The 25,378-nt window shown below is 43.1% G+C and overlaps 1 protein-coding gene across 1 annotated transcript in view; it reads left to right on the plus strand.

Annotated features, from left to right (window-relative positions):
• The first annotated feature begins 830 nt into the window (after positions 1–830).
• LIN28B (lin-28 homolog B) overlaps positions 831–25,378 on the plus strand; it is a 93,394-nt gene continuing 68,846 nt past the window's right edge. The window contains exons 1-2 of the mRNA XM_066547540.1: positions 831–3,135; positions 10,066–10,250. Coding sequence (XP_066403637.1) covers positions 3,102–3,135; positions 10,066–10,250 — 219 coding nt within the window. The 5' untranslated portion in view covers positions 831–3,101. The remainder of the gene's footprint in view (positions 3,136–10,065; positions 10,251–25,378) is intronic.

Consider the following 25,378-nt stretch of genomic DNA (forward strand, 5'->3'; position numbering starts at 1 on the left):
AGGAATCTGTGTAAAACATGTAAATACAGAGTGCCAGACAACACTCATTTGTGAGTTTTGAAATCAAAATACTGTGTGCATAATGCTTCTATCAGCAGTCAAGAACAGTAAATAAGATTAATTTTTACTGACTGGTTCAAATGACAGCGAAGTCTGTTAGTATATCTGACTGGTGTGTATGTGTATATAGATACATTTTAAAAGCTCTTGTTTTATGCTCTTACTATGCTTAGGTTCTGTCCACAGAGTTTTAAAATTTTGTGTATACTTTGCAGCATTCATCTATTTAAGTCTTCACTCCCAATGAGTTAACTGAAAGAAGATCCTTTCAACACTGGAATGTTTTCCCCTATTCCTTCGCATCACTATTTTCCTTGTTTGTTATAAAATAAAGGATTGGTGGGTTTTGTTTTCTAGTTCTTCTACTCTCTAATCATACTTAAAGTACCCAGCATTCTTTAAAAAAATACTGCTGGCTTTACTCTGGAAGAAAACAGTCCCCTGGCTACTTCTGTGAAAGAAACAAATTTAACATATTAATTTTTCTTTTCAACTTACTTTTAGAGGAAAGTGTATATCTTAAGTGGAATAACTATTTATGTCTGCTTTACTTTCTTCCAAACAAACAATGTTTATAAATCCTTTGGCAGGAAACCTGCTTAAGGTAATGAATTCAAAACAATCCATATCTCAGAGAATTCATTTTAAATAGATACAAACTTGGTTTTATTTTTTACTGATCGATAAGTTTTCAAAAATAGATTACATAAGCTGTAAAGTTAGTTGAATTACAGATTGTTCTACTTGTAAGGGAAAGTGAATTACCTTTGTTGGGAGTCTGTCAGTGTGCCTTTACCTGATACTGCACTTTTCATTGTATTTTCTATCCAGCAATAATTCCATATGGTGTTCTCTTGTATTATTTTTCATGCTTACTGTTACAGTATCCTTCCACATGCTGTGAATGCCTGGTAAAAATAAGGATTGCTTTCAAAGCTAGTGACTTTTTCCCTGAAACATCTTGCTGTCCTAGTACACAATTCCTCAGCAGCATTTATTTACTTACTTGCAGTTACAAAGTTCATGTAAATGCCAAGGTAGTTTCAGAAGTAAAATGCCAAAATAATTATTTGGTTTGTACAGCATAAGCAGTCACAGGAGAGTTCACCATGAGCCATTTCAGAGCCCAAACCTGCTTCTGTTTAAATCAGGAACTGATTCTGTATGTCTTTCAGTAGGATATAGTAAAATACATGCCAGAATAATTTTTCATTTAAACTATCTATTTAAATGAGGTAATAAAATTTAAATGCCCAGGCTCTTCTACACTAACATATCTTATGCCAAGCTTTAGGTATTGTATCAGGAAACTTTTTGTAATAATTATAAAAAAATTAGATATCCATGTTTCTGCTTAATAATCGAATATGTGACTCTCTAGAATATGATGCTTAAAAATGTGTTACAAAATGACAATACTGGAAACAACAATAACTTGAACTTGTCCTGTTTTCTGCTACAGTTTTTAAGAACTGTACTTTCCTCCTTTGAATCCCGACACCACTCCCCCAAATACTTATTTTTAATCCCTTCATAAACTGAAGCAGGCTATGTTCCAAAGCCAAGAACGGATCCTTTACTCTATGCTTGCATATTTCATTATGTTGCATAAATAATGCAAGTAAATCTGAAAGACACAAAAGCCACATGGCCACAGGTTGGCAGAACAAAGAAGCAGATACAAGAGATTGGGCTTCAGTGCTTGAAGGTGTAAAAGCAGAGTTAGGTTTAGTACTAGACAAAAGTCCACACAATTCCATTGGAAAACTTAGTTACTACAAAAGAAGAGGAACTGAATCAGCTTGCCAGTGTTGTTGCACTGAATAGAAAAATTGTTACCACCCCCTTTCCCCATTTCTGGTGTATGAAAGTATTCAGGATATTTAAGGGAAAAGAAGATAGAGAAAATTGGTTCTAATTTGTCTTTGTTCATTCTTGTGACTTTTCTCACTCCTAGTAGGATATCCAATTCTATTTTTTGTTTTTTAGTAAGAGAGCAGGGTAGCTGTCCAGATGTCCTCTTAAATTGGAAAAAAGATAAAACTCAGATTTCTCTAAAACAGAAGAGAAATGGGCTTATATCTAAACAGGTTGATACTACAATTCCTTGTTTCTTTTTGCATGGGTTTTAGTTAACATGGATTATTCAGAAAGATAGTAGGGTGACAGGAAGGCAGGCTTGTGGCAGGTGAGTTTATGCATGCTCCTGTCTATTCATCCTTCATTTGTTAAGCAAACTGGACAACCTAAGTAAGAAGAATACTCCAAAACCAAGGTATTTTCCTTAATGCTTCATGCCATGAGCAGCGGGTTTTTTTCTGTGTGATATTTTCATTGACATTATACAAAATAAGCCAGGCCTTTTTCAAGTCTAGCAAAAGTACACCTTTTATGAAGTTTCAGTCAAGTCACACATGTATATTTGTATGACTGATTGATTTTGTTTAGATCGAGACCTAGAATTTAATATTATTACATACATATTATTACATAAAAGCATTTTTCTGCTGATACTCAAAAGTTGGCATTGAGTTACTATTTTGACCATGAAAGAATCCTGGAGAATTATTTTTATTGGCTTTTCTTAAATCATATACAAGGTATGACTTGATTGTTTATTATGTACAATTTAAGCATAGTAAAGACAAGTCATTAGTTCTTAGGTTACCTACTGCGATTAAATATTTATAAAGAAAAATAACACCTTCCAATATTCTGCAAATCTGTGTCTTTTCCCTCTTGTCATCAATTGTGTAGCTTTCCTAAGAGATTAATGAAAGGGGCAATGCTTTTATTGGTGCTGGGGGGCAGGGGGAAAGCAGCACTTAATTTTTTTCTCTTGGTTATCTCACTGTGGTTCTGATGAACTAGGTAAGTCTCAAACAGTAGGTTTACAGGTCACTTCATAGAGTCAATGCCCTGGCATTTTATGGCCTCCTAATGAGCCGTTAAACTGGAGCTGAGGTAATTAAATACGGTACTCTGGGACAGTGAACGCGGTACTGACTGCAGCTCTCTGATTTTAGGTTCCTCAGAAGACGATGAGGTCATTCAAGAAGGTCTCCTCAGGCTCAGGTCAGTCTTCTCTCCAGCGTCTTACGTGGCTGACTGTGTATCTGTAAAACTGAGGTGCTTCAGCACTTCTGTCCCGCTGACTCTCACGAACTAGTCACTGGGTGGGATGGGAAAGAACCGCTAATTATGTCCATAGGCTTCAGGGTTCTTGTTGGATGCAGTCTTGAGTGTTCGGCTTCTGTAAGAAAAATAAACAATTACATAAGGAATTTTATTTACAATAACCCCATGTCACATACCTGTCGCAAATGGTGGGAGCCCACGGGTTCGTATGAGCGCTGCGGGGCCGCCACCGCGGCAGGCGCGCCGGTGGGCGCACACACCTCAATCACGGACTAAAATTTAAACCCGTTCTTTCCGTGCCGCTGCCACACTAGCGCCACGCACCTCCTCCGATTGCGACGCCTCGGCAGTGCCGTCTGTCCAGCCCCTCTACTCGCCCGTCCGGCCCCTTTGCCCTCCCGTCCATCCCCCTGCCCGTCCGTCCGTCCCCCTGCCCGGGCGCCCTCCGTGCCCGCCGGGGCGGCGCATGCGCGGGCCGGGGCGCGCAGCTCCCCGCGGAGCGGCGCTGCGCCCCCGAGGGAAGGACGCGCGTCCTGGGGACACCGCGATCCCGCACCGCGCTCCTGCAGCGGTGGGCGGCCTGGGGCGGGCGATGGCAGGCGCCGGGGGTTGTCTCTGTGCTGGGGCGGGAGGAGCTGTCCGTGTCACCGCAGGCCAGAGCGCTGGGCACTTGCCCGTCGGGGAGGATGACGCGCGCAAAAGCCGCGCTGTCCCGCCTGAGGGGACGGGCTGGAGCGAAAGCGCCCGAGGCGCGGACCCGTCCGCTCATCGTCCTGCGTCTGCCGAGCGGGCGGCGAAGCGGTGACACCCGGCCGTGTGGCCGGTCCCTCCGCGGTGGCCCGTGTTCCCTGCGGGGCGTCAGCCCTGTCAGACGGTCTCCCGCGACGACTTCAGAGCCTCCTTAAATCCCCCGGGGAAGCGGCCGCTATCAGTTGCAAATCCGCAGCTGGGAGACGGTTAATGTACGTGAGACCACATCCTGCACCCGAACTCTCTGAGGGAGCGCCTCCCGCGTCCTCCCGCCCGCGGATCCCACGCGGGATCACAGTAATAGGCAGTACTTTCAGGAGTTCCCCGCAAACCGCCGGCACGTCCGGCAGACATGCACGGACGGCAGGGCGGGCCCGCGCCGCACCCACGGCCGCCGCTTCTCGTTCCAACAGAACGTGTTCGCAAAGCTCCTGCTTGAAACCGCACTCCTACCCCAGTTCGAGTAGCGGCGCTTGCGAACCTCGGCGGGGGCTGCCCTGTCCCCATGAGGGAGCAGGGTCGGGCTCCGGGCATCCGGGAGCGCCCGCCTTGGGTGTGACGGCTGAGGAGCGCCGGGGAAGCTAAAAAAGCCGAGCTGCCGCGGCGGCCGGGACCGAGGGGAGAGAGCCCCCTTTCTGAGCCCTGAAACTGCATTTCCCGAAAAGAGCCGCGGTTCGGGACGGGCGCGGTGCGAAGGCGCCTCCATAAAGCCTGTAACTTCATATCCGCAGGCGCACGTCGGGCAAATCCCGTCACTGCTCGATCCGAGCCGTGGCACCGCGCAGTTCGGCCGGCGCTGTGTTGTTTTAAAAAAACCAAAAAAACTGCAAATTGCATATTTTCTACTATTAATGCTCGCGTTTTAAAGGGAGGGGAAAGAGCCCGACCAGGGGAACTGGCGGTGTCCCGAGCGCGTCCGACCCTGCTCTTCCAAAGGCGCGGGAAGGCACGCCGCCACGTCCCCGCCGGGAAGGAGCCGCATTTTCGGGGGAGTGTTAAACAAAAGCCCGGGGGCAAAGCCCGGCTTTAGGGCAGGGTTGGGGGGACAGACCCGCCGCCTCCCGGGCCCTGGCGGAGCGCGGCCGCCGGACGCCCGAGCCTCCGCTGCCCGGCGGGCTCCCGACTCCCGCCCTGCCCGGCGGAGGCGCAGCGGTGGAAGCGGCCTCGGCTGCCCGGGAGCGGGCCCGGCGGCCACCCCCGACCTCCGCCCGGGCGCTGCGCGGCGGCGGAAAGGGAAAGCGGCTTTGGCGCCCAAAACGTAGGTGAGAGGGTTTTGGCGGGAAGAGCTCCGCACCGGCACAGCCTCCCGGCCGTAGCGGCGGCGGGAAAGGCCCCCCTCCGGCCACACATCTAGGAAGAGCCGGTGTCGGCGGAGACCGTGCAGATAAAACCACGACGGGCATCTCCTTCGGCTCGCCATCAGCGGGGCGGCGCCGAGCAGCCCAGCGCGGCAGCGGAGCAGAGGGAGGGGGCAGGGGCGCCGCGGCGCCGCGCCTGCCCCTCCTGCCCGCCCGCCCGTCGGCGAGCAGCGCTGGCTGTGCTTTGAAATGGGAATGGTAGCAGCACCCCGAGCTCTGCTTTCAAGTGTAAAACACGCGTTTTGTTTCAAATGCACAAATGCGCGCGGCTCCGTCGTTTGTTTGGATTTTTGTGGGTTTTTTCCTTGTTTTCTTTTGGGGTTTTTTCCTTTTTTTTTTTTTTTAATTTTTTGAGATGGGGTCTTTTCTGAGAAGGCGAGTAGTATTTTCGGGGAGGGAGTTGTGCGGGTTTTGCCTTGTTTTGGTTTTGTTTAGGGGACTAGAAGAAACCAAAGGTAGGACTTTAAAAGCTTTAGGAAGGTGACAAATAGGAAATCCAACACCACTGGTTTTGGTTACATAGTTTCAGGCGAGGTCTTGCTGTGCATGTAGAAAGACAATGATTCCAGCTTCCTATAATTGTCTTTTCCAAAATTAGCATCTGTTTAGCGAAATATAAGGATAGAAATTGATTAAAAAAAGTAAACTATTACTATGAAACTATTTTTTTTCACGAACTGGCCTGTTCCGTACGGTTTTCTTACCTCTTCCCCCCTCCTTTCAGAATGAATTTTGGAAGGGTGTTGGTTGGGGTTCCTTTTATTTCTTTTTAATTTTTTTTTCTTTTACCCGGAGAGTTCCCAGCTGGCAACAGCTCTCTACCTTCCACAAAACTTGAAAGGCTGATGTCCCTTGCAGGAAATGAATGAGTCGATAACATCTGACACCAGTGACCAGTCCAGTGACCCCAACCTTAATTCCACTAATACTGGAGGCCTGAAAATCTCCGTAAAGACACATTGCAAATCCCACCCCCCTCCATTTTACAAAATCTGCACTTATTTTGCAACCTAAGAAAAACTTTGCAACCAATATATTTACATTCATTTATTTACGTGGTTTTGTAGTCGTTCATTTATTCATCGAAGAACATACAGTGAATTTTCTTTTCCTTGAAATTTGCTAACAAGACATTTTGTCCATTTAATGAACTCAATCAACTCGTTTGTGTCTTTTTAACCAATATTCTAGCCTCTAAGGAATTTTTTTTTAAATTCCGAATACCGGTAAATTAAATCGATCTTTTAAAATAAAGACTTTAAAAACTTAATTAAACCGGTATTTTCTTTCTTTTCGGGGGGCAGAGGGAGCTTGTATTTTATTAATGTGACATTCTACCACATAGTAGATATGTAGTCTTGGGCAGTTCAAGTAAGAGGTGTAAGGATTGTTTTCTTCCGGTAACCTTAATTTCTTGTTCATAACTGAGGTTTCGCGTTTATTAAAATCGCGTACATGTATTATATATTAGATATCGTCCGGGTCATAAGATCCAAGCATATAAAATTACTGGCGATTTAATATTGCAAAATAATCGCTGTTGTAAGGGGGAACAGGAGGTTATGAGCCAAAAGCAGTGGTATGTAGCAGGAATGCGTAAGGCAGGTCAGTGTAGGAAGTCGACCTGACTGTTGAAATAACCTATAGGAAATTTACGGTTGAAGACTGCAAAGGAATTTCAGGATTTAAAGCTTCTGCTCCACTTGTCAGGGTGCTTGTATTTGTACACTCTTGCCCACCCTCGCCTCTTTCTTGCAGACGATCACACGGAGCCTCCACCTTGGTGTTTCACGCAGAAATGAGGCGCTAGCAGGGGAATTGACGCTTTCCTGAAAGGCAACAAAAGGAGTAAACAGGCCCATGGGGGCAAAGGCGTTCCCCTTAATTGGGCAGACTGATCGACGCCACTTCCCAAACAACAGCAAGTGCTTTGCAAATGCATAAGCCCCTTGCATTCAGGTTCTGCACGGATCAGTTTGTTGCCTTGGCTTTTGTTTGTGTGTCCTTGGGATAAGAGAGGATGCTGGGGGAGGGAGGGGAGAGGTTAAAAAGAAAGTCGGAGTCCTGGTTTTTACAAGGTACGGGCAACGTTTAAAGCACGTATCTATATATACATATATATGCATGTATATATATGTATAAATACCGCATGGAAAGACAGGTTAATGCGAGTAGGTGGTGATGAGGACAGAATACTTTAATCTGTAACTTTACACTAAATGAGATGGGCAGGTGGAAGAATAAAACTAATTCTCCGCTGTTTGTTTTTCACGTTTCTAAAATATTATTTTAAAAGCGTTTGGCTGTGCGTAGCGCAGCAGGAAGGGCAGGGCCATAGCTGTGTACCTGCGAGCGCGGAAGGGGAGTTCCTTTGCAAAGGGGCTGCTACCAAGCCCGTTACACATCACGCATTTCTTCTCCGAATTGGATCCCCCCTCCCGCTGGCAGTGAAGACTTAAAACAGCAGTCCCCGGTCACCGTTATTTCTCCCCTCTTTGTCCTCTTCCCCCGAGGCTTTTTTTTTTTTTTTTCCTCCCTCTTATCCAGTAAATCCCTCTCTCTGTCAGTCCTCTCCCAACTGCTGATTGAGGTTCACTCCAATTCTCGGCTTGAAAACTGGGCTCTTATTTAGGAAGTCATTAATCACATCCCCTCCCCCGGAAAGAGATGGCGGAGAAACCTGTGAAGTACAATTCCTCGCCCCATCCCCCCTCCAGAAATGTTGTGAAACGCTAGATCTCCGCACATTCTGGGGCATATTAAGGTGATACCGCGTTTCCGGTGCGCTTCTAATTTGAATGCGAAATTAGTCACGATCCAGTTGCGCATCTGCCCGCGTTGTGCGCACAGGGTGCCACAGATGCCTGCGGGCGCTCGCCGTGCGTGTCTGCACACGCGTGTGTCCCTGTTCCATGTCATCACACACGTGTGTCCCCTGTCCGTGTCTGCACACACGTGTGTCCCCCATCCGTGTCTGCAGACACGTGTGTCCCTGTTCTGTGTGTGCACACACGTGTGTCCCCCATCCATGTCTGCACACATGTGTGCTCTGTCCGTGTCTGCACACACGTGTGTCCGTCCCCCGTCCATGTCTGCACACACGTGTGTCCCCGGTCCATGTGTGCACACACGTGTGTCCCCCATCCGTGTCTGCACACACGTGTATCCTGTTCATGTGTGCACAGACGCGTGTCCCCGTCCGGGAGCATCTCGCCTCCGTGTGCGTGCGCGGATCCCGCCTGCGGTGGGCACAGATACCCCATAATCTCCTCCGCACGGCCGCCCCTGCGTGCAGCTGTTGTTCACTGGGCTGTATCTAGAAACACACGGATCTTCCTACGGATTTCTGCACGCACGGGAGGGCAGAAACCCCAGAATAATACGTCATCTCGATTTCCCGTAAAGAAGCGTGCAGATTAGCTGTCCGAAAAGGAAGGGGAGGAAAAAAAAAAAAAAAGCGCCGCGTTGGAAATTTCTTGTTCATTCATAAATTATTTTGGTGTGTCAGGCTACTTGAAATGGCGATTGGCTGCTCCTGCCTGCTGCCAACCCCTTAAGGATCCGATGCGAAATTAGTAGCAAGAAAGCATGTAATTGACCGAGTCACGTGTGCGCAGGGGGCCAGAAACGGAGCGAGAGAGCCGGGGAAAAATCAAAAGAGGGAAAGCACATTAGACCATGCGAGCTAAATTTGCGATCGTTCAAAATCAGGATGTTAGATTAATGCAGAAGACCACTTCGATCCACAGGGAAAGTTTTCATCTCACGAGTTTGGAGCAGAGGGCCCGTGGGGCAACATGGCCGAAGGTTAATTTTCTTTTTCTATTGTTTTACTATGATTTTCGCTCGCTCGCTCTCTCCCCCTCTCCCCCCCTCCCCCCACCCTTTTTTAACCCAACTATGCATTACCCTTTTTTAGCAGCTCGCGCAAGGGGGCTTTCTCCAAACCCATTGTTACCCAGCTCAGAAACTGTTCCGTACCGCCCACACCGATTCACAACTTGAAAAGCTTTCAGGGGGCTATTGTTTGAATTGTTCCTGTTTGATTAAGCACAGTTGCAGTGGTGGGATGAGAAAACGGCCGTACACCTGTCCCAACTTTAATCGAAAGTTTATTCCAAGGAGGGATGGATACACGGTGGAAAATAGTGGTTTCGGCGCTGCATGTGCAATAACCAGTTGTGCAATCTACCCAATTTTGCTCATTCTCTCTCCTCCACCCCTCCTCGGCCGGCCTCCCCCCTCGCCCCCCCGGTCCTGCGCCTTGCGAGGAGAGACTAATTGGGCTGAGAATTTCTCTTGAGAAATGGGATCGGTCTTAAACCAGCAATATTCAAGTAAAGTATCGCGTTCCGTGCTGTAATGTGGCTGAAAGATGGAGTTAAATGGAAAAATACACGTATGTACAGAAACGTGGGCTGCCCTGGGCTCAGAGAGAGGGAGAGCCTCCGTGCGCAGTGTTTCCTCTCTGTAACCTCCGGTGATTTAATTTTTTTACGTATTTTGGGGAAAAGGTTGTTTATTTTAGGATTTAGGAAAAATACGCACTTTTCACCGTTTGCTTTTTTGATTTTGTTTTGTTCGCCCCCCTTTTTTTAAATTTTTTTTTAAACCCCGTTCCGTTTGTAGTAAGTCCTTTATACAGCGGCAAAAGGATGTTACCAGAATTTAACTCTTTGCTTTGCATCTTGTCCCTCTCTTCCTTCTTTTTCTCCCCCCTTCCCCCCCACACCCCCCGCCTTTCCCTCTACCTCAGCAGGGGCGAGTAAAGGTGGAGACGAACCCGGGAAGTTGCCGGAGCAGGAAGAAGAAGAGGAATCCCAGGTTTTGCACGGAACCGGCCATTGCAAATGGTTCAATGTGAGAATGGGATTCGGGTTCATCTCCATGAGCAACCGAGAGGGAAGCCCCTTGGAGTCTCCAGTTGATGTCTTTGTACACCAAGTAAGACCCGTTTTTGTCTTCCATCTCAGCCTGCCACATTTGGTTGAGCTCAGTGGGGCTCCGGTTTTATGTGAAGAGAAGTAACCTATTTTTTCTAGGTATTTAAGTACATCTGTAGTTAAAGAGTTGCCTTAGGTAGTGGTTTTGTTGGCAGTGTACAATTTGAGTAAATAAGGTCGTTAGATTGTGCTTGGTCTCTGTGGCTGGTGATTTGTGCAAGGGTATAATGTTTCTTCATATCTTCCTCCTTGGCTGGAAAAGTCTCCTGTGGTTTTTATTTATTTTCAAATGTCACACTTTTTAACAAGGTTTATCATTTGTCACCAGACTGATCAGGAGCAGATATGCCTTTCCTTGGAAACTGTTTAAAATTAAGCTGGGAAAAGGATAAATAAATGTCGGGTTTCATTCAGATAACATTTGAGTACAGTTTTAAACGGTTTACTTGTAAACCTCGAATTACTTTTTAAAAGCTCATCTGAGATTAGTTAGTGAAATTAAGACATAATTATAGTGTTATTTTGCAGTAATTCAGACCTGAGAGTGTCCCTGTGGTGATACTCTGAAGCGTGTATGTGGTTTGGTTGGTTGATTTTTAATTATTCCTTTCTAGAGAATAAAAAAAGGAGTAACTATTAGGTATTCAGACCAAAAGCTGTCTCTGTAAGGCTGTTGGGTAGACAAGGGGTGTATGGTCCATGGTTTTAATTTTAAGCAGCATGTTTGGTTTCGTGTTTTGAATGTGGAAACTGGTATGAATGCCTTCATGTTAAACGAGTTACAGATGCAAAATAGGTATGAAATATGAGGGAACTTTTTTTGAGACCTGTACTGAGGTTTGTGAAGAAGACCTTCCCTGGTCCTTCTGTAAGTCTCCAGTTGCAACAATGCTATTTTGAATTTCACCCATCTCCTCTGTGATCAGGGAAGACAAGAGAGCTCTCAGGTAAAGAGACCATTTTGGGGTTAGCTAGGGCCATGTTAGGGAGGCAAAAGGCATCTTTTTACACTTTTTACGTGGCTGTCCGCTTGCTATGACGTCTGCAATGACGGTGAAGGGGCTGTTCCATGGTTATAGAGTGACTCCCTTTTCACTGTGCTTTTGGTGGCCCGGCTTTATTCTGCAGTAACTTTATCAGGCTTTTTTAAATCATACACCTTTGATTAGGTTAGTCAAAAGGTGGCTGAAACTTCTGCAGAAAGTGCTGCTGTGGCCTGTTGCCTTGCAGTGCAGGGTGGGGTGGATTTCTGTCCTGGTGCCTTACACACACGTGCCCTTGCACCCAAGGGTCTGCACTCCAGTACAGCTGCTTGCATTTGAAATTATGTACAAAGCATAGAATCCAGTAGTGAACTCACTAAATTCCTACACTTCCTGCTTTGTACTGGCATATAAGCTGCCCCCTCTTTGCTGCTGCTTTTTCTCTTTAGAACTGAATGAATGAAACACTTATCAAAGAAGGAGCAGTCTTCCTCCTTTTCCCCTCTTCTTCCCTTCTTTGTATATTAAGTCACGAAGTTGCTCTGTGCAGTTCTATAAATTTACTTTAAAGATAAAACTCCCTCTTTCTTAATGTAATTTTGTTTTAATATATGTAATTTTTTTGCTTCTTGAATAGTAGAAGACAAATATTTAAAACATAGCAGTGCTGTTAATAAAAAACACATTTGGAAACAAAGATATTCTTAGAGCTATGGAAATAGAGAAGTATTGAACTGCATGATAACCTGATACATTTAAGTAATACTAGACAAGGTTTTCGGTTTCATAATGGAAAGTAGTCATAGAAAATAATAAAGTAGTAGTAAATTTGAAGGTCTCTATTGACTTGTGTTCCCTAAAGGAAGGGAAGAGAAGGAAATGTTAGACAAGTTTGTTTATTACAGTTTAATAATCTACAACTTATCCATACCCTTGGGTTTCTAAGACAATCACAGTGTAAAATGCAGTGAAAAATACCATGTTTCATTGCATGTTAACTGTGTGCCTCTGTCATTTTGAGTTTACTTAGAGATATGTCTTACTGAGTGAAGTTATTATTAGTATTTTGCAATGAATTGCTCTTGCAGCAAAGAAAGTATGGTTCACATCATTTTCATTCTGATGAAATCTAAGGTGTATATATATAAACTTCATGGTGACATGAATCTTGTTTCTATCAGTTTTCTGTGTAATGTAACAGAGAGGACTACTGTCTGTTGTGTTTCAGAGAACATTTTAGAGAACTGATATTGCTGCATAGAATGCTTTGTTAGCTAACTAGCTGACCAGTTCAAACAGTAGCATCCAGAGCATAAAAATGTCTTTAATTCTGTAATGTTATTTAATGCTCCTGCTTGTACAACAGTCTGTTGCCTGAGCAGTGGTTGGACCCTATTCCTCTTAGTTTCTTTAATTTGAAAAAAATTTGTCATGTCAAGGGTCCTTTTCAAGGCAAAGATGTTAGTTTATTAATCTCTTGAAACAAAACCCTACTTTTCAAAACTGCTTTGAAAACACTTCACCATTTAAGTGTGTGCAGGTAGTGTTGCATGCATTCATTTGCTCTTTCTGCAGTGTTTGTAGCTAATAGTATAATTTTATAGAATTAAGCAGTGTGAGCAAGGGAGAGAAGCTTCTAGTTTACTTAAAGTCCTGTCAAAGCTAGCTTGAACCCAACAAAAGTATTTTTACTTTCTTATCTTACCTTTTTTTGGGGAGGCAATGCCCAGTTTCTGAGATCTTGCTATGAGCAAAAACTTACATTATGTCAAGTCAAAATTCCTGTAATAGTTTAAGCTCATTATACCCAGACTTTTGAGCTTGCAATAAATAATTTTGCTTTCGTCTTGGAGTTCCCCCTTAGCTATGTGTGGATTATAGTCACATTTTTCTAAAGTCACTGCTTTGCTAATTGCATACATTGATATATTTTTAGAGGACCATGCTTTTGTTTGGACTTCTCTTCCCCTTCACCCAATGAAAGTCCTATTCACGAAACAGCTGCAGTATTGAGTTTTTAACCCTGCCTTTTAATTCCTTCCTTTGGTGTTAATCATTTCGATTGATCTCCTCTGAACTACCTTCAGACTGTTGTTACCCCTCTGGTAATGAAGTACCTAGAGCTGGATGCATTATTTAAGGTAGAAACACGTCAGCCATTATATATGTGCATCTGTGTGTCTACAGTGTAATTTGGTACACTTACACACATCCAGTCTTTCCTTTTTTAGCTCTATTCTGATGCAGCTTATATATTTAAATCTTGTGTTTGAGTCATTCAGGGTCATATAAAAATTATGAGCCTTAAAAACAATTTGATTTTTTGAACAGAAGCCATGCTCAGTGCAGCAATGTGCCAAGTCAATTCTGTTTCTTCTGAAAAAAAAATTGAAGAGTAGCAATGATAGTCCTTTGTAACCTTTTCAAATCCAAGGACTGTGCACCTTACTGAGTTTGGCTCAATATTATTATATGCTCTCTGTAAGTTACCATGGAATGAATCATACAGCTTGTTTCTCTTTTGTGATGTGAATTCTGAACCTAGTTAAGTGTGAGTGGCTCTTATTAAATTTTAGAAGAAGTTCTGTTTGTCAAAGGGTAAAGCAGAATGGAGAGGTGAAATGAGGGAAACCTTTTGTGGTGCACATGAATAAAGGTCTTCAGTGCAAAGAACTCAGAAGAGCTGAAGTTCTCATAGAATCAGAAAAGGATAATGTTTGTTACATTTATTTTTTTGCACATTCAAAATTAGACAACTTAAATATGTACTACTTCTTTTGGATGCTGGCAGTAAGGCAAAAATGCTGTACACACTTTGTACAGACTAAGGTAGAAACAAGTCCTTTTTCCTTTGCTTAGTGTGGAGCACAGATGTTAAAGATGATCATGAGCTGTAGGGTGCTGAATGTAAACAGATGCAATTAAATTCATGTTTGTGAGTATTGAGGGTTAAGAATTTTTGTCTGTTTCTCAATAATGGAATGGATTGTTCAGTTTAGATGGAGTTTGTTGGGACCTTGCTCTGTAGTCCAAAATTCTTACCACAATAAGGGATTGATACAATATTTCTGAACTGGGACCTTAAATACAATCATTCTTTGGGATCCTCTTTTATGAGATGGGGAGAGGAAGGAAGGGAGGAGCAGCATGTAGGAGCTGGTGTATTTTGTCTTCTCATTAAAAGGAACATAGTTGGCTTGAAATTTTTCACTTTCATCTGAACTTTCTTACTGTTACTGCAAAATTTGATTAAAATGGAAAACACCCTTTTTTCTTGCATTGAATCCTTTTATACTGTACTATCATTTGTGTATTATAAAGATTGCTCTTACTGTTTCAAGTACCTATAACAAAATAAGGAGGAAAAATTATTGAGACCATTTTGATTGTAAACAGAAGAATAAATGGAAAATGAGACATATAAGCAGCATCTGAACAGTCTTTTCCCTTAATGCGACCAACTATCCTTTTCAAGGATGAATCAGATGCCTGTTCCTTTAATTCCTAGTTTTTAGGCACAGCTGAACTACTTTTTCTATGGCAGAGTAGGGCATGACATTATACACTCAATGCTGACTTTCTTATATTGTGAGCTCACGTGATCCTGTGCTTTTTCAAGGATGCATTCATTCTTTCATCTAGCATACCTTTTTCATTTTTGTTTTATTGGGAGCCTTTAAAAACTACTTAATTGCTCAGGATAACTGGAAGTCCTGGGCAAGCAAGTGGGATCAGTATTTCATTGCTCCTTGTGTTTAATATGACTGTTGGGTCATAGGTGTGCCTGTTTGGAGTATAGAAGTCCCCAGGCAGAATGTGCTTTTACAGACTTCTCGTCTTTGACTTCTGCTGGGGACCAGGCAAGCCCAGTCCTAATCAAAACAAAAGTGGCTAGCAGGATTTAGGGAGGGAGGCTGAGGAAGGAAGTGTGTCTGCAGTGAGCATGTGTGGGGAAGATCCGGCAGGGATCAGCCACGGGTGTCCAAGTCCGCTCAGCAGCCTCTGCACTGAGTGTAGTGTCCAAATGGGATGGAGCTGCCAGAGACCCAGAGCCAGGCTTTGGCACTCACCAGCTGGGCTGCAGCATGCAGAGAAATGATGGGGACCACTGATTGTGCTGTGGAGTGCTACAGCAGTTTGGGATTTTTCTTTTTTAAATTTTGAAAAATTTGTTTTGGCTACTAATTATTGTATGAGTTAGCATGGTGTATGGACACATAGATGGCAAAATACTTCACTGACAGCTTGATGGTTTAAGATGGTTGTCTGAAGAAACTTGTAATTTGGTTAGTTGAGTTATGGACCTGCCATCTTCTTAATCTTCCATATTTCATCTATTTACATCTAACCCAAACACTGTAGTAAATTGTTACTAGTAAACTCTTATTAGTGTTTAAGTGAATGGCAGCACCATTAAACCTAAGTGATGTTGAATCAGATCAGACTTGGCTGAAGAGTTTTAGACCTTTGCATGTTGACAAGTAGAAATCAGAAGTGGCCCAAAGGCAGAGGGTTGCAGTGGGACAACTTTGTTTGAAGAGGTATTTCCCTCTTTGGCAGAGCAGTAAATGCAGCCTTTCCAGAGCAGGCTATCCTCCTTTTCTCCAAGACTGAGGAAGTTGTGCACAGGGGTTGGGATACTGGAAGGAAGAGGATATTTTGTCTGGGGCACAAACATAAGATATCAAAGCAGATGTATGAACCAAAGCTAAAAGGAAATGAATTGTCAAATTGCGAAAAATGTTGTTATTGTTGCTTGTTCTGGTTTGCAACTACATTACCAAGGCACATTTAGAACCATCCAGAGTTTTGTTTCACAAAGTATACTCCCATGTAAATATTGTTTGAGTCATCTTCCTTAAGTAACCCACTGCAGTAAAGGCCTGCCATATTTCCCCACTAATTATCAACAGAAGCAAAATTCAGCCCACCAGTTTCTACAAAGGTGTATAAAAGTGACTATGAAAGTGTCATTTAAGAATGATCCTAGGAACTAGAAACTAGATGGTAAAGACCATTTATGGTGCTTTTTAAAACCAACACAAATAAATAAGGATGTACTGTTTAAATTTTTAATTCCCTGTATGTAGGAGTGCTTTTTTTGCCTTTTAAAAAACCAGCTGAAAGTAACCAGGACTGTTAGGTATTGTGTGATGCTTGGCTCTTTTTAAAGGACAGTTCTTCAGGACAGATTTGGACTGGCTTTTGCCTGATGGATATCACTGGTGAAAGCAGTGAATCCTTAAATTGCTTTTACATCAGCAGAGTATCACTGAACACCTCTGCATGGAAGGTGGGGAAGCCTATTCAGTTGAAGAAACTGGTGTCCGTGCTTTTCCTCAGGTTAGTCTGGCTGGTTCTGACTTAAAATGGAGGGGGGGTTTAACTCCTTGAGAGATGGCTAAAGGGAATTCCACATCTCACTCCAGAGATGGCTTGGCTGCTCGGGGAGCAGCTGTGGACCTTGCTGCAAGTGTCACAGCCTGCTGTGTTATGGAAAACTGGCAGTGAATTTGGTTTTTTCTGAACATGCAAGGCTGTATCATGCAGCAGGTTCAGCAGCTGCTCTGCAAGCAGCTGAACAAGGCTTTGCAGTAGCAGTGTGGGGGGAATAGGTGGAGGCTTCAACTCCTACAGCCACCCTTCTCAGTGGGAATTCTATGGAGATGACTTTTCCATTTGGCAGCAGTGCCGCTGCCTCAGTAAGTTTCAAGAGCTTTTGCATCACTCCTCATGTTGGACTAGGATAAGTGCTTGTGGGGCTGCATTGCAGACTCAGCTGGGGAAGTGTTCAGGTTTGTATCTGATTTTTGTATCATTTTTCATAGCAGAGAATCCCCATGCTCCCCACAAATAAGGGTGGGCAGTGTTGGCACCATGGAAGGGTGGCCAAGGGTGCAATCCAGCAGCAGCCAGGGTGAGGTGGAGGTATTGGAGGAAAGAGCTGGAAGCTGCTCTGACAGAAATGTGATGAATGGAACTGCAGTCTCCTGGTGCAAAATAGCAGAGTTCTTGTGTTGCCACCTTCAGCTGGGGATGGAGAGACAACGAAAGTGATAATGACTTTTCAAGGAAAAGGGCATTTGAGGGTATTGGCATGAGAGTACAAGCATCTGAGCTCTCTTTGGAAGTGAAATGTTCCAGGACTCTTTGTGTCACACTTCAGTCTTCCAGTTTCTCTTTTTCTTGTTTAGAGATTACAGTTCAGAGGTGGCACTGAAATATATTGATTGCAGTTTTTTAAAAGCACTATTTATAAGGCAGACAAAAAAAATCAGGGAAACTTTGATACATGTAAATAATATGGGGGCTTTTTCTTCATAAATAAGCATGTTTACAGGGCATATACATAATAATTTGGATAGATCATTTTAGCAGATAGGTGAGGTCTTAGTGAAATTAATTGATAATCTGGAAAGTACAGCTCCTTAATTATTCCATATGTATGGAATTTCAACTTTGAAAATTAACTATATCAAAGCATTTGAGATTATTTGTCTGAGTTTTTAGAATATTCTTATTCTATTATCAGTGCAGGAGCCAAGAAAATCACACAGTTTCTATTCCAAAATTCTGATCTGGTGCTAGAATTGCATTTTTTGGAAGGAAGAAGGCTGAAAAGCTTGGATTAATTTTCTAGCATCATAAATTAATATTTTCACTGGTTAAAATTTTTTAACACATAAAATCTGAGTAAAGGCATATGTAATCAATATTTGGAGTATATGAATTTATCTACAAAATCAAAGTAATATTTCATGACTATAACAGATCTTGTGCACTCTCAGAAAATGCTAATGTTGTTATTACATTCATAAATATGTAATTCTCATCAATTTAGCTGATAGTGGCTTTCCCATCAAAGATAATCTGTTCCCAGAGAGGCCTTCTTTTAATTAGCCATGCTAATTTATAGGTATGCAGTGCTGAGAGAATTTCTTTTTCTTGATTGTTTTTATTATAGTGCCACGTGAGGCTACTTTAACATTTGTGTTACAGCTCTCTGTTTATGGTCATATAAATACATGGCCCGAAATAAACCCTGGTCTGAGACTGAGAGTAGAAGTGATAGGCATTGTGTTCCTTAACAAGACCAAAATAAGCATAATTTTGTAGTTTTTTCAAAGTACAGGTGTCTTTAAAATCCCTAAATTGTGCACATGGGCTATAATTTTAAAAATATTTTATTTCATTTTACAACTGTGTTTTGCAAGGTGGTAATCAAAACCTTGGTTAGCTTTATGAGCCATTTGTAATAATACAATCTTAGGGGAAATAAGGGGGTTTAAAAAGCCTCTGCTGACCATGTGTAATAATTTGTAAATATTCTTAGACTCATTGTACTGGAAATACTAGAAGTATATAAAAATAGTAGTATCAAACATACCCAATAGACCCAAGCTGACTTCTCTAGATGTTGGATTAGACCCCAAACTGCATCCTGTATTTAAAATATATATTATCTCGCCCAGTTTAATTACCTGGTCTAAGACATGCAGATTATACATCCTGAGAATCAGTCATTTTTGACATAAAGTGGAATAAGATCCAAGAATTATTTACAAACTTGTTTGCTGCCCTCTTCCCCAGATATTAAACACAATTAAACACCTCTTCCTTAATGCAATGAAATTATGACATCCCTTCCCTTCTTGTTGCCTACAGACCTGGTGGGCCCAATTCTGCTCAGTATTCTCTCGTGAATATAGGTCCTACTGACCTGTAAAACTTAGAAGTGGGTGTTAAGACTCTTACATGAATGTTTTTACTGAAACTCTGTGGTTCACAGGCTTTTGTTTTCATAAGGCTGTAAGTGTGCATTTTGTGCTCAGAAATGATCTGAGCTGTTCCTGTACAGCGCCTAAAATGTAGGGTTGTAAACAGGATTTGGGTTACTGTTGCATAATTAAAAGTTGACTAAAAGTGATACAACTTGTCGAGTTCATGCATACATACTATGTTATGTTTGTAATTTGTATATACTTTTCATGGTATGCTACTTCTTTCCTACTGTGAATGTGTAATATTTAATGTCTTACCTAAATTCACCTGGCCACACATCTACCAGTCTGCTCTGATGCTAAGATATAATATAATACTAATATGATAATGTGTTTTTTTTACATCTTCCTGTTGAAAAATTGCTCAGTCCCAAATAAGTTCCTCACAGTAGGAGAAAGTGGGAGAAGTACGTGAGATACTCCCAGTGTGGGAAAGAGCCCCCAGTGTGGGCACAGGCAGGTTCTGTTGGAGGTGAGTGCAGTTGTGAATGTGCCTTTGGGGTGCTGAACAGTTTCTGAGCCCCATGCAGGGCCTCTGATGTCTGGCAGGGCTGATGATGGGATGCAGTAGGTATTGGGAAATTTTTTTGAAAACCTTGTAACTTGCAGTGTTGCATATCTGTGTTGATGAGGGGGAGGATGGGAGTCCTGCTGGCTGGATCCTTTAGGATCTGTCTTCTTCCCAGGCCCTGGGGTTAGGGATGCAGAGGTACTACTCAGAGACAAGGGAGAGCACTGCCTGGTGGGGAGGAGGAAGTAGCTGAACCTTCTGCTCAGACAGGAGCAGGTGGACAGTTCACAGATTTGGAGGCATTGTGTAATCCTCAAATATTTGTAAATGCAGTTAGTCAAAAAGTTTCCATTTTAACACAGTCCTCAACGGGTCTCCACTGCAGTGAATACATTCTCCTTTGGCTGTGCCAAATCTGCTTTGTTTGCCTGCTTTGTTGTTTGGTTTTGGAGGTTTGTGTGCCTATGTGTGTGTGTTAATTAAAGAAAGCATGTTACATTTGTAATGGCTGTTTTACATGAGTCAAAATCACATTTGTTCAATGTTTTCATGTAGCATGTTTTGCAGAAACTTTTTATTGGGTGGGAAATGTAGGGTGGAAGTGAACCCTGTAAGGAATGTGTGGTTTCTTGTGTAGGGGTCTGGGTGGGTCTGGCATGCAGGCTGATCTAAGGGCATCCTGTTTGTTGTGCGTGATTCTGGTTTAGAAAGTACTGCAACTTGGGAAAAAAAAGATGAAATAATTTCTACTGGATAATTTCTACTGAAATAATTTATTCTGGATGTGAAGCAGATGCATTAATAAACCAAGAAACTCTTCATTTCTGATACTGTAGAGAACTTTGCATGTCACCATTGACTTTACAGCACTAGCCACAATGAGAGGACTGTGGGATTGAATTGTAGAGAATAAGAGAGAGAAAGATTTTAAAGGTGCATTGTTAACATGAAAACAATATTCAAGATTTTTAGGCAGAAATATAGTAGATAAAATACAGATAATTTTATCTGAAGATAAAATTTTTGCTTAGACTTGCAGGAATAGGATTTTGTTAGTGTTAGTTCCTGCTTTTGCAAACACTAAATGGAGCAGTATTACCACATCTTTCACTAAGGAGTGCTTAATTATCCTGGACTATAGTCTATTATCTACACTATGAAAATAGGTTATCAGATTCTCCTCTTATCAATGCCTTCTCTTCCTCAAGAATCAAAAAAAGAAGTTTACAATATTCCAAAATACAGTCAATTTGATTTGAAAATGTTTAAAATTATATAGATTCAAGACACTGATAGGGAAAGTCCCTTTAAATTTGATCTGTGCCTACATTGCCTTCAGTAGAAATTATTAAAGACTTCCATAAAAAATAAAAATGCATATTCCATTTTATATGTGTTTACATTTAGTAACTACATTTTTCAAGAACGTGGATGCTTTTTAAATTAATCTGCAGTCTGCTTTGAGCAACATCTTTTTATGTTTGATAACGTAATTGGTAGATCCAGATTCCCTGAAGAATTTTCACGTTAATTTTCACTAATTTATTTTAATTGAGCAATTACATATTTTCTTCAAATGGCAGATTAATTTATTCTTGCAGTATAGTTTCCTTTTTACTGAGGATAATGATAAGTAGTTTATTGGGAAATGATAGCCATAGTTCCATGCTTGTGTGGGTTTATTGTTAGTCTTCACACAGCACTTCTTCTTTGGATGATCATTCTTTAACTGGTGACAGCTGTAAATGGACTAAGATTAGACTGCTGAAGCAGCTACAGTTGGAGCATTTGGTGAAAGATGAATTATTTTTAGTGTTCATTATTAGATAGTATAATCAATGTTTAAGATTTTCTGTGATCCACATATTAATATCTTTTTAATGGGAATCAGTATATTTTTAAAAATTATATATAAAACACTAAAATGTTTTTATAGTTATAATTTGATTTCCTTTTATCTGAATGTCCATTACAAGGGATCTAAGCCAGCACTGACCACAATAGGTGTCATGAAATGCACCTATTGTGTATTATATTCTCTTGAGTGAGCTAATGGCATAACATGGTTAATTTTGTTGCAGCATTTGTGGTTTCAGGATGATAAATATAATTTATTTGTTAAATTCTTAAAAACTGGTAAACCTTATCTTCGTTTCTGTTTTCTCCTTCCATCTGATGTGCATTTTGAAAGTACAGTATGTTTTATCGACATTTCAAGGACCAAATGTTACTAAGAGATGAAATGTTGAGCTGTATGAAGTCAGTGAAATAGTTGTCAAGGAGTTTCAGAGCATATACAGTTTGTCTCAATGATTTTTTATCTGATAGTTTCATTTGGGAGCTTAGATACTTAAACCAGAAAACCTTGATTAAATAAATGAAAGGGGGTTTTGTGTGTATAAGCTATCATTCAGTGGACTTGTTTTTTACTGTCTTTGTGGCAGCTTTGTAATCTTTAAAATGCCCCCAAAACTAATTATATAACAGTATTATTTGTATGAACTTATCATTCACAAATGGTCATCTGAGTATCTTGCAGCACGTTCAGCAGGATCTTCATTATTTTAAGAGTAGCTGTGCCACTTTGTGGACAAGTTTGAAATTCCTGGCATTTCAGGTCTGAAAGAGGACTTGGCAGATAAAAATGTGTACTGATCCACAATTTTCTCCACTTACGTGAACACATAGAAAATTTAGTACAGGATTTTTTTTTGTTACTGTTTAATTCCAGTGATTTAACTAAGTTAATCTGAATTTGTATGTCTTATGAGCACATTGTTCTGGGCACACTAACAACTAACTGCCAGATTTTTAAATACGGTGGACAAAAGAGCAAATCACTTCCTTTTATTAAATCTGTATGGAAGTAAATCATCAAGAGACATGCTAAATACAGAAGAAAGACATTAATACTTTCTTCCTTTAATAATTGGTTTGTTGAAAAATACTGATTACATTATTGTAAAATAACTTTTACACATTTATTAAACAAAATACTGTTGTGTCAAAAGCAGCTATTAAGATTTTGAAATGTGAAGGTTCCATTAATTTGACAAATTTTATCAAAAGCTTTCTGGTAGCAATGTTGCTATTAAAATTTTATATTAAAAAGCCACATTCAAGCATTAAGGAATCAAATCAGAAGAATGAATTTTGAAATTATGCAAAAAACCCACAATGAAATATTCATTATGAATAGATGCTAATATAGGAAATACAAGATCCCTGAGATATCTGCATACAAGCGGTTGTTTTCATCTTGTACAGCATTCCTGCGTGTTTCAGGAAACAGGTTTAACAATGTAGGTCAGTTTGGATTCTGCCGGGCGGAGGAATGGCAGAGAGTGATGCAGACTTTAACCGCGGCTTTTACACTTGCCAGTTCCCTTCTGGATCAGTGCAGATCTTCAAGGGGCCAAAGGAAAAAATTCTGGGCCTTAATTTTTCTGCTCGCTGGCAAGATTTGCCAGTCAGCTGCTGACTTTGCTGCTCTGCAGTGGGCGCGGGGGGCGGAAAGCCTCCGCTCTGCTTTTCCTGCGGCGTGGATGTTGCGTTAATGGCGCGGTCAGTCGGGAATGCCGCAGGCAGGGCAGGTTGTTCCGGGGGATGGAGGCACCGCAGGATGGAGCTGGGTCCGGGTGGGCAGGATGGAGCTGGGTTCGGGTGGGCAGGATGGAGCTGGGTTTGAGTGGGCAGGATGGAGCTGGGTTCAGGTGGGCAGGATGGAGCTGGGTTTGGGTGGGCAGGATGGAGCTGGGTTTGGGTGGGCAGGATGGAGCTGGGTTTGGGTGGGCAGGGGGTGCTGGGTTTGGGTGGGCAGGATGGAGCTGGGTTTGAGTGGGCAGGGGGTGCTGGGTTCGGGTGGGCAGGATGGAGCTGGGTTCGGGTGGGCAGGATGGAGCTGGGTTTGAGTGGGCAGGGGGTGCTGGGTTCGGGTGGGCAGGATGGAGCTGGGTTCGGGTGGGCAGGATGGAGCTGGGTTCGGGTGGGCAGGATGGAGCTGGGTTTGAGTGGGCAGGGGGTGTTCGGGGCGCGGGTGCCGCGGCGGCGCCGAGGAGGGGCCGGGGCCTCCCTTGCGGCGCCCTCGGCTCCCCTGCCCGGCCCGGCTGCAGCGGGAGCCGCAGGAATTTGCCCCCTCCCGGCTCAGGTTGCAAGCCCCGAGCGAAGCGGGGAAGCGAGGGTCAGGGCTATTCATTGCCTATCGCTTCCTCGGGCCATTTATAACCCGCTCCTCCCCGAGCAGCTGACTGTGGTCCAAGGAAGTGATTGATATGAGAGATTCAAAGATTTTATTTCTCTCTAAATACGGTTTAAATGTTCGGTTTGTTTGTTTTATTTAAAAAAAGAAAGGGAAAAAAAGTTAATTTGGCACACGGTGCAGAGCTGGAAATGCTGATTAATATCTTTGAGGATCAAATTAATGATAGATCAAAACTGTCTGAAGGGCAGCACTGATGGAACTCATGGGTTTAGTGCAGTGTGTGCCCCATCTCCCCACAGTGACACACAGTGCAGTGTGTGCCCATCTATCTCCCCACAGTGACACACAGTGCAGTGTGTGCCCATCTATCTCCCCACAGTGACACACAGTGCAGTGTGTGCCCATGTCCCCACAGTGACACACAGTGCAGTGTGTGCCCATCTCCCTGCAGTGCAGTGTGTGCCCCTCTCCCCACAGTGACACACAGTGCATGCAGTGTGTGCCCATCTATCTCCCCACAGTGACACACAGTGCAGTGTGTGCCCGTGTCCCTGCAGTGACACACAGTGCAGTGTGTGCCCATCTCCCCACAGTGACACAGTGCAGTGTGTGCCCATCTCCCTGCAGTGCAGTGTGTGCCCATCTCCCCACAGTGACACACAGCCTGCCCTCCACTGGGGTGCAGGTTTGGGACAAGCAGGGACAATCACAGCTCCCTGTGCTGAAGGACCAGAATCACAGAATAGTTTGAGTTGCAAGGGATCCACAAAGATTGAGTCAACTTTTAGCCTTGCACAGGACATCCCCAAGAGTCACACCATGTGCCCAAGAGCCTTGTTCAAACACTTCTTGAACTCTGTCAGCCTTGGTGCCGTGACCACTTCCCTGGGGAGCCTGTTCCAGTGCCCAGCCATGCTCTGAGGGAAGAAACTTTTCCTGATAGCCAACCTAAACCTCCCCTGGCACAACTTCAGACCATTCCATCAGGTCCTGTCCCTGATTGCCAGAGAGAAGAGGCCAGTGCCCCTGATCTCTGAATCAGGGATGGGTATTCCATCAGCCATGGCCAGTCCTCCATCAGCCACAGGGCACACTGATACACAGGCAGTGTGAATAAAAGCTCTGTGCAGCAAACACTTTTCCCTGGAGCTTTGCCACCACTTTTCCCTGGAGCTTTGCCACTGTTTGTGGCAGCACTGTCCATGCTGAGGTATGGAAGAAGCTGAGCTGGGGTTCATTGAGCCCTGCACCCTGCATTTCTCTGCCTGGCCCTCAGGAGCTGCCACACACCAAGATGGCAGCAGGGTGACATCAAGAACAACTTTGAAAAGAAATGCAGCCTCCCTTTCAGGAGCCATTTGTTTGCTTCATTGATGCTTGGAGGAAGAGTTAAACGTGGGTAGTCACAGAATCACAGAGTATTCTGAGTCAGAAGGGACCCACAGGTGACATCAAGTCCAGCTCTTCAGTGAATGCTCCCTATGGGGATCAGACCCCACAACCTTTGGGTTTATCATCACCCTGCTCTGACCAACTCAGCAAAGATGACAAAACATTGGGCACATCACAATTTTCTGTGACCTCCCAGGCTTGCCCTCCTAATGATACAAACAAATCATACTACTGAATACCACACCACCTTGAAGCAGTCAT

Source organism: Molothrus aeneus, chromosome 3 (genome assembly GCF_037042795.1).
Source record: "Molothrus aeneus isolate 106 chromosome 3, BPBGC_Maene_1.0, whole genome shotgun sequence".
NCBI lineage: Eukaryota > Metazoa > Chordata > Aves > Passeriformes > Icteridae > Molothrus > Molothrus aeneus.